We start from the raw sequence: 12,338 nt of genomic DNA, 5'->3' as shown, positions 1-12,338 counted from the left end.
TTTGCATTCTGAGTGTAATTGTAACATTGTGGATGATAATATATGTCTCCTTTACATTTGGTTCGGAAGAGGTAAACTACATTAAGATCAAAGACATTAATGTGTCAGGCTTGACAAAGAAAATATTGACAATAACTATCCTTGTGATATTCTAATACAATAATTATGCTCCATCTACTAGCCACCCGTTTTAGAGCAAGTGGTTGTATCATGGCCAGATTTTAGGGCGTGTAAGATGGGCAATAGCACAAGTCCACAATTTTTAGAGGGCATATGAATTTTATCCCAAATCACTTCTGACGGTAATAATGTGTTACCGGGTATGTAATCTGAGTATTATTGAGTATCTGAATACAATGTTGAGTACAGTGTTTGAGTGCAGTGCTCAGTATACAATTAAGTTCAGAATGTGTTTTGTCTAATTTCAAGTGTCGTAAGAAGTGTCCCTCACTATGTGGTTGTGAGTCTTCTTATTCCCCTCAGCTCAGTAACGGAGCATTGATGAGGAGTTGAACGTTGGACATCAATACCTGAGGTGTTGAATGCTGAGGAGCTGAACGTTGGCCATCAATGCTGAGGAGTTGGACCGTTGCGCATTGATGCTGAGGAGTGAGGTGTCTTGGGTAGTTTGAACGGCAATTGTCTTGGTCAACGGTTCTGGGTCGGGTACCCAATTACCCTGTCACCCACCAATGACGGTAATAATGTGTTACCGGGTATGTAATCTGAGTATTATTGAGTATCTGAATACAATGTTGAGTACAGTGTTTGAGTGCAGTGCTCAGTATACAATTGAGTTCAGAATGTGTTTTGTCTAAGTTCAAGTGTCGTAAGAAGTGTCCCTCACTATGTGGTTGTGAGTCTTCTTATTCCCCTCAGCTCAGTAACGGAGCATTGATGAGGAGTTGAACGTTGGACATCAATACCTGAGGTGTTGAATGCTGAGGAGCTGAACGTTGGCCATCAATGCTGAGGAGTTGGACCGTTGCGCATTGATGCTGAGGAGTGAGGTGTCTTGGGTAGTTTGAACGGCAATTGTCTTGGTCAACGGTTCCGGGTCGGGTACCCAATTACCCTGTCAACTTCTCTATCCTAATTAATTGAATATGGAAAATATGGACCTAATTATGCTCCATCTACTAGCCACGCATTTTAGAGCAAGTGGTTGTATCATGACCGAATTTTAGGGCGTGTAAGATAGGTAATATCACAGGTCCACAACTTTTAGAAGGCACATGAGTTTTATCCCAAATCACTTCTCTGTCCTAATAATTAGGACCTAATTAATTGAATATGAAAAAACATTCTATTTCCCGACGGCACAGATGATGTCTCAAACCCTGAATCTGCAGAGATAACCTAATTAATTGAGTATGGTAAAATTTCCTAGCGGCATAGATGATGTTTCAAGCGCTAAATCTGCAAAGATAACTTGAAGTAAAAATAGTATATTTCACTTATTGATTTTAAAGATTGCGCTTATACTTTTGATAGGGTCTCATTTATTTATAAAAACCGGGACACAAAAATCTAAAAATCGGTCATAAATCTTATAGTACGTACAATTAACATCAATACAATTTTTTTCCCAACTTTATTTGAATAACATAAACCTTTAAAGTTTAATTTTGTCAACTTGACAAAACCTCACGTGCATGTAAGCATATAAAGATTGAGAAAGTGAAGATGAAATTGTTGGTTTTGGGCATGGTTTGCCGCGTAGCCAAGCAATGGATTTTGTTTGTCATGGGAATGTGTTTCCATTAGGGTTTAAACTCTTCTTTTCAAGTATATATCGCAATGCAATGCGACGCTACACTAAACTGGTTATCACAACAATATAATATTCAGTCATAGATTTGAGTTGTACTTTGTGCTGGTGTATAAAGCAGTTCCAACTTCGCCTGAAGATTCTGATGTTTCTTTCAAATCCATATTAAAATATTGTCTTCCTCGTTTACACCGAGAACCGCAAAGTACAATGTCTATTGTGATTTCGAGTCATGGGCACAGGGCAGTCCTATTTGCTTTTGTTTAAAGTTTTATGGAGAATTTTATATAGTATCATACATAACAATATAACGTGGTTAAAAATAATAATCATTTTCGATTAATGTAAAAATTGTGCAATATGTAATTTTTAATGTGTAAGTATATGTGATGGTATGAGTAATAATGGATAAATAAGAATATTATTTTTAGAAAAGAGGAAAATTCCAGGTGACTTATATGCTATACGTATAATGATAAGAATATGATAAAAAGATAATAAGGTAATAAATATTCTATTCATAATATATGTATCTTTAGAGCAACTCAAGTAGAATAACACAAGAGATCAGTTAAAAAGTTTTATGGTTATCAAAAAGTGTATTAAATTTAATAAATCCATTCTTTTTTCAAGCAGGAAGTATTTATTTAGCGTCAAAATAAAAAACACATATCGAGTTTTTTGTTGACGAGTCTATGTGACCGCACGACAGTGACGACACTAGCGGCTCAAGTCAGTCATAACGCGTGTTGAGCTTAAAAGTCGCATCCATAACAATGGCAATGTAAGTGATTACTTTGTTTTACTCTCCAAGTCTTGGTAACAAGACTCCTAACCTAAAAGGGCAGTACCGTATTACACCATCATATAATATAAGCTTCACGAAAATTGTTTTTTACTTCATGTAAAATTAGCTAGTTAATCAATGGCCCATGCTTTAATTTTAATTTTAAAATGATATACATAAAAAGAAATCCTTGATTCAAGAAGCAAAATCATATAATATTATTCAGAGCAGCTACTTTTACAAGAGGGGGTATTTAAGTACATCAATAGACATAGGAGTTTCTAAGAAATGAAAACACTACCACTTTGCACAACATACCAATTTGCAGATAGGAAGCTTAAATGTTCCTCTTTCTGAGCCTCCCAAGATCAACATCCATAAGTCTTGACGATGACGATGGATTAGGAGCCGAGGTTGATAGACCAACAGATTCGGGAATGTCCAGATCAACTCCGGTGGGCGGGTTGGCTATTGTTCTTTTCATATCATAATTACTCCATTGATGGACTTCAGTTTTCACTTTTGCAATCTGCACATTATGTGAGTACATAAAATCATGGAACAAGAAATCCAGGCACTAGTATCTACTAAAGGTATGGTGGTCAAAAATGTTAAGGTTTAGATTGTCACAAGCGCATTTACCAGCTCAAGATGGTGAGTGGATGAACATGCATCATGGAGTCGTTTTTGCAGCTCCCCTAGTTTCTTTGTTTGGTACTCATGGTTTTCAATTTCATTCCCTTTCTCGCCTAATTGCTGGTACAGAGCTGATGAAAAACAAGGGGGTTTGGCCAAAAACTAAAATAAGAAAGAAACTAGGAACAATGAAAATTAATGGTGCACTATAAGAAACTTCATCAACAAATATATTTCCATCATACTTGCCGATCATCATGCTTATGTCAGAGAAAAAAGATTTATAGTTGATACAGTTTGAAAGCAAGTAATTCACAGTAAGCAAGTATAAACAAGGCATAAATGGTACCTGTCAAATTTGATAGTACCCAAACTTGAGTAGGAATATCATAGAGCTTCTTTGCCAGGGTCAATGAGGATCTTAATATCTCTCTAGCTTGTCCAGTATCACGAATCACAAGAGCTAAATTTCCCAACACACTTAAATATTGTGAAACAAGTTGAAGATTCCCCAACCAATGATGTGCTGTCTGCAAACCAGCAGCCAGTCTAACTCTGCAACAAAGTTAAAAGCAAAGTGAGAAAGAGAGAAAGGTAGTGGGGGAGGCTGGCTGTAATTACCTCAAACCAAATTGAATTTGGAGAAAAAAAAAATTCTATTAATACATATACCTAGCTTCTTGTAGATTTTGCTGCCTCATCAACAGAAACCCATGAGCAAGAAGAACACTGGTTTTCTCTCTTACTCCAACAAAAGAATCAATTACATTCAAAATTGGTCCAATGAGATCAACAGCCTGTTCGCAGAATAGTTATGCTTAGGGTATTGCTTTTAGAAATCAGAATTAATGTATATTCTGGTATAGAGGTAATAGGTAAATGCATTTACTTTGGAAGAGGGGGGAAATGCTTTTTGAAATCAGAATTAATGTATATTCTGGTATAGAGGTAATAGGTAAATGCATTTACCTTGGAAGAGGATTCAGCATTGCCAATACAGATATAAGAGATCGCTGCATAGATGTGGCACATAGCTTGCATCGTTTTGTTCTCTGTAAGCTAGACACCAAAAAAAAAGGTGGTGTAAAGCAGAATATTGATTAAGGAATACCAACTTTGAGGCTTTCTTATGTACTTCACAAATCAGTGAAATGACAATGGTTTATATTGCTACCTGGGACTTGCACAAGTAGACTTTTGTTAGTGAATTGTACCTCAGTGATGCCTTGTTAATAGATATTTTGTATTATTAATAAAAGAGGCTATATCACAAAGGCTTTTCACATTCTTTTTGAACTCCATCAATCGAGAAATAATGAACAATGCAAAAGCTTTTTGAGAGTCTGCTGAATTTATAAAATAGGGAATAGAGGAAATTTTTTATCTACTCAAATTAAATGCTGCAAAGAGTCCACTAATGTACAATCTGGATATTTGCCGTCAATCTAACAATATGTTTAATAATCGCAAAATTCAACACCACAAGCCCATGGCATACCTTTGAAGCCTCAATGAAATGAAAACTAGCTTCTTCATAGCAGCCAACAGAATGTGCATACTGCCCTCTAAGCATTTCAATTGTACTCTCACATGCCTGTAAAATTGTTGGGAAGCGAATAAACCAATTTCTCATCTGCACCAAAGTCTGTAAAAAGATAGAACTATTAGCATTTACAGTTTTACCTTCAATATATATATTCAACCTACAACAGATAGAAATGTATTAATTCAATCACAATGCTTAGGATTCTAGAATATGGTGCCTTGGGGTTATATCTGTTTGAAAATAAGGACCTAAAATCTTCAATAGATGCTTGTAATTTTTTGTGGAGGAACAAGATGAAAAGAAATGTAGCAAGCAAACTGGCAGAGAAAATGCATGAGGCACAGAAAACAAACCTCTTGTGCTTCAATAAATTCAGATCGCGTAAGATCCATTGCAACTTTATTTTCAAAGAACTGCATCAGAAGGTTTAAATAGACACTTGCCATCCAAATGGCAGAGTGTAGCAAATCCACTTCTGCGTGTTACAAAAAACATGTAAGCAACCTTATTCCTGTACTGCTAAAAGTGTGCTTACATTTTTCCAAGAATTATCCTAAGGCGACTAATTGTAATTCATTAAAATGAAATAGATCTCTCTAACAAAGAGGACAACAGATCACCTTTTGCCCCATCATTGATCCCAAGTTTTTCAAGCTCCTCTGCAAGCAGCAAAGTCATTTGAGTTTCACATATGAGAATCCAAACTCACAATCATATGTATCATGTGCTTTCAGGAAAAAGAAAAAAAAAAAAAAAGTGATTATAGGCCACCTTAGAAAAATCTGATTAACTCATTTTGAGTGTTCATATAGAATTAAATGCCATTTATTTCTGGATGCACAAGCTGGAAAATCTTGGCTCTCCCCAACTTTAGGAGTATTACATAGAGTAGAGGTGGCAAATTATAAAGAAAGGCAATAGAACTACGTAAACAAGAAAGAATTCCTAATCATGATCACTTAGTCGTCCTTTACAGGACAGCACCCACCTTGAATGGTTAGTTGGCCAGACTGAATCCTCTTCAGACAATCCTTAAAGAGTCCTTTTGGACGGCTAAATACAACTACAGTGAGATCTACCAATGCATAAATAGCACCTTTTGGTAGCCACTCTCCATCAATAGGAGGTGGTGCCAACTCAAGCTTATCACCCCAGGCCCGTTTAACATTTCCAAAATACGTTGGTTCCAAAAATTCTTTGCCAGTTGATCCTACTCCTGTTAAATTATTGAGCTGTTCTTCAAGGAGAGCTTGTTTCTTAGATAAAGCAGATCTGTCTCTGTAGTTTAAATCAGAATTAGAAAGACTTTTATTCACTTCAGTTAATTCTTTGTTGAGTTCCTTGACATGTTGCATCTGCTGTAAGTCAGACTTCATGGCAGCATCCAATTTTTCAACATGCTGTGCAGCATTCTTATAGTCACATATCCGAAGTAGATAGAATACTTGCAACAGCTCATTATAAAATAACAGACCAAGGCATTGCTGTCTCTTTTGTGCCAGAGAAGAGAAAACAAAAATTCAAGCATCAGGTCACATCAAAGAAATATATATTTAGAAAAACAAATGAACAAGAATGATAAATTTAAGTACCAAATGGGTAGCAGTCAGAAGTTCAGCTTAAATTGCAGATAACAAAACAACCATTCTTACAAATATTCCTTAAAGATGGAATAAAAATATCGCAACATATTTTGTTAGCAAGATTACAGACAGATAGTAAAGATATCAACTTACTTTATTTTGATCAATAGATTCCCAAATTAAATTACATTTGTTGACAACTTCTTGAATCGTACTTGCATTCTCCCATTGCATGAGGTGAACATGCAAGATAGAACTCGCAAAAAACATCTGGCACCAAAAAAAATCAAAATTAATAATGAAAATATGAAATACCATGTCCATACAAACACAAAACATGACATATATCACATTATACTGTTGAAACTCTCTCCAAGACATCGGACAAGGAGAAAATTCATCCTAGATAAAGCTAACCTGTAATTCTGGATAACACATCTCAGCTGCAGAATAAAATCCACGCTCTAAAGCGGAAATTGATCCAAGATAGTCTCCCTCAATTATCAAAGCATTTGCAAGCTGAGAATTGAAGTTGCAGGACCATAACCTCGCAGAAAAACTTCAAGCAAAGAGGCATAAAGAAATGTGATAAATAGTATGCAGAAAGAGTCTTGGCAGAAAAGAATAGACAGACACTTCCTTTTGTAGTTGTTTTATAATACTACTAGAAAGTCACCAATTTACCAATAGCAAGATAACATATTCTATTAAAGCTTCTTCATCTAATGACCAGAAAGAAAAATCATGAAGCTTTCCAATCCATCAAACAATATAAATCTCAGAGATCATATCTAAGACAATTAATTTACAGCACTCAATTGATATTTCAATTTTATAAGCTTTCTATAGACGATGGAAATCAATGCTTCTGGGAGGAAATGATACAAATAAAAGAGGTTTATATATGATTCAGTGAAGAACACACACACACACACAATTTGTTTCCAAAGAGCACTTGAATCACTTCAATTCAAAATCTTATTGCCAAGTAAATTGAAAGGTAAGGGCATATAACTACTAATTTAGTAAGAGTACTTCTCCTGTCATGTACTTTAAGAGCATGATTCAATAATCAATAAATATAATATTAGCACTTTTTTTCAAATAAGAAATTGCGGAATTGAGAACCTTACTCAACACATCTGATCCCAAATCCAAGTATAGTGAGGTTTGCAGCATATATTTATTTCTTCATTCACGTATAGAATAATGTACTAAGTAGTAAAATAGCATTATGCAGTAGCCTAAAGTAATGAAGGCATACCCATCCTCAGAAGATGCAATAAGTTCCAAACCCTTGTTCAGTATCTGTTTTTGTGAAACAATAGCCCCAACAAGATGGTAACATTGGCTCAATAAGCTGTAGGCTCTGCACTTTAGCTCAAAGCATGAAGGAATTGACTTTAAAAGCAATTGCTGAAACACATAAAAACACTATTAGCAAAAGAGGGTTTAATTTTTTACCCCCAAAAATAAGAACATATTTAACACACTTAGATTTTGAAACTTATTTCCCGGAGGCAACACATGTAAAGACTACTGCACTTCTCAATGAGTCAATTCTACTACCTCCACACACACTAAAGACCATTATAAGTACTTATCAACCAAAATTCATCAGAACATCTATCCTAAAATTCAATCTCAAACCCTAAGTTCTAAGCAGCTATTTCTTTCTAATCAAATGGGGTAACCTATTGGTCAAATAGGTTCATGGAATTTTAGTATCGAGATACGCATACTAACATATATTGACGTGTTTGACAATAGGAAGATAACAGTCAACGGTGCGAGCAAATCAAGTAAGGAGCTACAGTAAGAGAGGAAGTACTAACGGAACGTTCAAGGTGGGCTTTAGCGTGGTTAATGTTGTTGGAGTGTTTAAGGAGGAGAGTGGCCACGCGGAGACGAGTCTTGATTTCGACAATTGGGAAGAAGGAGACGTGGCTCTGGCAAATGGCTTCTAAGCACTTCACAGCCTTTCCGATCTCGGCTTTCTTCTCGTGATAGTCCGCCAATCCCCACAGCCCCTCCGCCACCGCTTCCATGCCTCTTTCTTCTCTAAAATTCGCCGCCGGGAATCAATCGCCGCCGTCGTCCATCACTGACTTTCCTTCTCAGGATAAGCAAAAATTCGCGGGGATTTTTTCTGTTTCTTACGTTTAAATGTATTTAAGTGCCAAAATGAAAAAAAAGGCTTGTTCATTTTTTGGGAGTTCTTATAGCGTGTGATTACAAAATTAATTTTGTATCAATTTAGTTGGGTTGTCTTTCAATACTATAGTCGCCGTCACACCGATTATTATGATTTATGATGGAAGATCTTGAAAACAAATTTATAAGTCACATATCGCAACTCTAATTACAATAGAGTAACTTAAGATTTCTACTACAATTTCGAAACGGTTATAACTACAATTTAAAAAATCGTTTAGCAAATTTTCGTCGCCGGCAATTAATCGATGTTGTCGTCCATCATTGACTTTTCACTTTGAGCTCATGATAAGTAAAAAAAATATCTAATAACTTTTATGTTGTGTACATTTGAATCGTATTTAAGTATTACGTCTATCAACTTGTCAAACTATGAGAGAGTTATTGCCTTATTGGTTGTCTCTCAATATTACTGCCTTCGACTATTATGGTGGAGAATATTGAAAGCAACTCTGTAAGTCACAAAGTAGCAACCCTAACTACAACACAATACAAATTAAGATTTTGACTAAAACCATTAAACGATTATAACTACATTTTCAATTTTGTTTAACAAACTTTCTTATCAGTAATCAATCACTGAATTTCCCTCTCAAATTCATGATCGACCAACTCAGTTATATAGGTTGTCTGCAATAGTATTGTCACATGCTATTGTGAGGGGATTTTGAGAGTAACTCTAGGTAACCAACATGTTACCATTATGCATATCGGCGTTGGTATCAATCGGGGGAAAATCGATGAACGGTTGTCAATCGCTTTCTTTGAAGAAGGCGACCAGTTTGGTTGCCCTCGTCAAAGGCAACCGTCATCTATTGTCGAAGCTGTCGGAGTGTCGTTGAAATCTTAATGACATGCTATTGCACGTCATTAACTAATTTGGAGGCTTCAATGTACAAAAATAACATGTTCATGAGATTAATTTTACTTTCAAAAGTTCAGGAATCATATTGTAATTTCGTGTAAAGTTTTAAAACATATTTAACAATTTTTGAAATTTATAATAATAAATTATTAATAATTACATATAAATGAAAAAATATTATTTAAAAATCATTCGTTATAACAATAAAATAAAATTTAAAGAACATTTATTAAAACTGTTATTCTCCACTAATTTCATAACTGAAGACATTAAATTTTAAAATAAAATAAATTATGTGTGTTGAAGTTAAGAAAAAAAAAAAAAGGAAATATGTGAAATGGTCATACAATTTGAGAAAGAAAAGTACTAAATGTATTAAAAGAGTGTCATGTAACAGAGTTAATAGTACAAAAAAAAAAGAGTGTTCATCCCCAGCCAAGGTCGTCTTCTCCTTGGAGAAGACGAACCAGTGTGGTTTGTCTTCTTCGCTAAGGTCGTCTTCTCCAACGGAGAAGGAGAAGACGAATCAGTGTGGTTTGTCTTCGTGGTTTTGTCTTCTTCGCTACTAGTCCCCCTCTCAACCACCGACCAGATGTGGGAGTGTTAATCGGGACACCAAGTGCCACTAGACCACAAGGTCTTTGGCCCGGTCATATGAGTTTAAATGCAACAAAATGATAAGTTCATGTGCTTAATTAAACTTTTTGAATGTTCGAGAATATAATTGAACTTTTAGATAAAGTTTGAGGGCCTATTTTATCAGTTTTGCTAAATTTTTTTATAAAATTGTATTTTATCAAAAAGCTAAAAACAAATGAACCAGTAAAAGAAAAACGAAAAAATGTACCTAATACCTAAAACAGCTCAGTCTCCACTTCTATATACTAATGTCAAAGCTAATTCTTAACGTTACTCTTCGTCGCCATTTCTTCGTGTCCGTCTCTTCATCGTCGCCGAGAGCTATTCAGCTGATCAGAATCACCTTCCCTAACCGGCCAACTTCCGATCATCGGTTCTGCACAACGCGGGTTTTGTCGTCGTTGTCAAATCACTCCCGACGCAAGGCAAACCCTTATGCATTCATTGATTTTGTGATTAAATTTGTCTTTGTTTTTCCCCCAGTATTGCACGCTCTATGTTTTAATTCATTGTTTTCTGTAACCCAGATGGAAGCGGAGCATTACCAATTTGGGCCGTATGAAATTAATCCCAAGGAAGTTTTCTACTCATCCAAACTTTCCTATGCTTTGGTCAACCTCCGTCCTCTTGTTCCTGGTACTTTTTTTTATTTTTTATTTTTTATTTTTTTAATTTTACTGTTTGACTGCATTTTGTGCGTATGAGCTAGCTTCTTTCCTTAAATAATTTGCTTTCTGTTTTGGTTTTTGGTTAAAACGTGGTATTACCTTTGCCAAAGTTGCATTGTCCGCAAATGTTGTTAAATTTCCAGTCTTGAAATTCTTATTAGAACTTATTTTAAACTATAAATAAGCTATACAATCTGTTTGGTAAAATAATGAAAGCTTAAAGTAATAGCTTATTTTAAAACGTTTCAAAATAAGCCGCCACTAGCTTTTAAGTTTTCAGCTATTATCTTTTCAGCAAAGTGTGCCAAACAGAGTCTTATTCTTGCCATATCTACAAGTAATATGTATGCTGGAAAGTTCAAGTTTTAGTAGCTATGTATTTTCTTAAATATCAAGCGGGAACTTGATACGAGCTCAAAGCATCTAATTGTGAGTTGTCTCTTTTTTTCCTGTGCAGGTCATATCCTTTTGATTGCAAATAAATTGAGTGGTTTATTGGAATACATTGGGGGATGAGTTTTTGTATTTGACTGAAGTCAGAATGGTGAAATTCCTTTTAGTGATAAAGAAAAAAATAGATAATCGATGCACCTTGGGCAATATGAATTTTGTCCGATGACAAAACGCTTTGGGGTACAAACATGGACAGCACATCCATAAGAGCCTCCGGGTTATAACCTAGCATAGTAATACCTGCTAATAAATACTCCACATAATCTTCAACTTTTTACTCTTAAATAGTTAAATATACTCTTATTTTCTCTCTATATTTGTTGGATAATTTGTATAGCACATAATGCTCTTGATTATTTCTTCAAATTGTGTGCGTAGGGAGATTGGGGGGAATCTGGGAATTGTTTTACTTGATTTGGTTCCTCTATTTGAACTTCAAGTTGCATTTCCAGTTGACTTAACATAAATGTACATGTGCTTGTCTGCCCAAGGCGTGAAGTGAAGCGCTTTATAGATCTCACTGCTGATGAAACTAGTGATTTGTGGTGTGTGGCACAAAAGATTGGATGTCAACTTGAGTCCTACCACAATGCATCATCACTTACATTTGCAATCCAAGTATGTTTTATGAGCTTCTATGTCATTAGTGTTTCCCTTTCTTATGTTCTGCTATTGAAGCAGCCACATAATCTGTCCCAAGACATACTCCCCGTCCCTGTCCTCGAAACCCTGACCCCATCCCCGGCGAGGAATGGAAAATAGTCCCCATACCCGTCCCTGGTCAATTCTTAGTCAAAATCTTAAATTAGTGTAATTTTAATTTTAAAAAGTAAGATTTTAATATTAAAAAAAATATATATAATTTATTTATTTATTTATAATAATTATTCGGGGACGGGGCGGGGAGGGGTATCCCGTCCCCGACGGGGAATTACATACGTTCCCTGTTTCCGTTCCCCGAAAATTTTCCCCATCCCCATCCCCGCCTGGGCGGGGCAAATTGCCATCCCTCACAGACCTGAGATCTGATTTTTCTTGCTTTTCTAGGAATCATTCTAGTTTTCTAATTATGGAGTATTTTTTTCCATATTGCATGAACCTCAATATATACCCCTACATTTTTCTCCTTCACACCCCCCCCCCCCCCCCCCCCAAACCCCCCCCCCCCCCCCCCCC

The 12,338-nt window shown here is 35.7% G+C and overlaps 2 protein-coding genes across 2 annotated transcripts in view; one reads left to right on the top strand and one right to left on the bottom strand.

The window, feature by feature from the left end:
- Nucleotides 1-2,707: 2,707 nt before the first annotated feature.
- Nucleotides 2,708-8,499, bottom strand: LOC116016523 (sister chromatid cohesion protein SCC4). Its single transcript, XM_031256830.1, has 13 exons — nt 8,159-8,499; nt 7,588-7,739; nt 6,741-6,882; nt 6,477-6,593; nt 5,729-6,230; nt 5,361-5,399; nt 5,094-5,215; nt 4,693-4,839; nt 4,164-4,253; nt 3,867-3,991; nt 3,544-3,749; nt 3,201-3,325; nt 2,708-3,087 (listed from the first exon to the last, which is right to left on the bottom strand). The coding sequence occupies exons 1-13, from the start codon at nt 8,369-8,371 to the stop codon at nt 2,896-2,898; spliced, it is 2,172 nt and encodes a 723-aa protein (XP_031112690.1). The 5' UTR covers nt 8,372-8,499; the 3' UTR covers nt 2,708-2,895.
- Nucleotides 8,500-10,281: 1,782 nt separating this feature from the next.
- LOC116016524 (bifunctional bis(5'-adenosyl)-triphosphatase/adenylylsulfatase FHIT) overlaps nt 10,282-12,338 on the top strand; it is a 3,203-nt gene continuing 1,146 nt past the window's right edge. Inside the window, exons 1-3 of the mRNA XM_031256831.1 lie at nt 10,282-10,466; nt 10,569-10,679; nt 11,634-11,780. Coding sequence (XP_031112691.1) covers nt 10,290-10,466; nt 10,569-10,679; nt 11,634-11,780 — 435 coding nt within the window. The 5' untranslated portion in view covers nt 10,282-10,289. The remainder of the gene's footprint in view (nt 10,467-10,568; nt 10,680-11,633; nt 11,781-12,338) is intronic.

The sequence above is a fragment of the Ipomoea triloba genome, chromosome 4, assembly GCF_003576645.1.
Source record: "Ipomoea triloba cultivar NCNSP0323 chromosome 4, ASM357664v1".
Taxonomy (NCBI): Eukaryota; Viridiplantae; Streptophyta; class Magnoliopsida; order Solanales; family Convolvulaceae; genus Ipomoea; species Ipomoea triloba.
The sequence above is the reverse complement of the archived record's forward strand: the minus strand, read 5'-3'. Positions and strand labels throughout refer to the sequence as shown.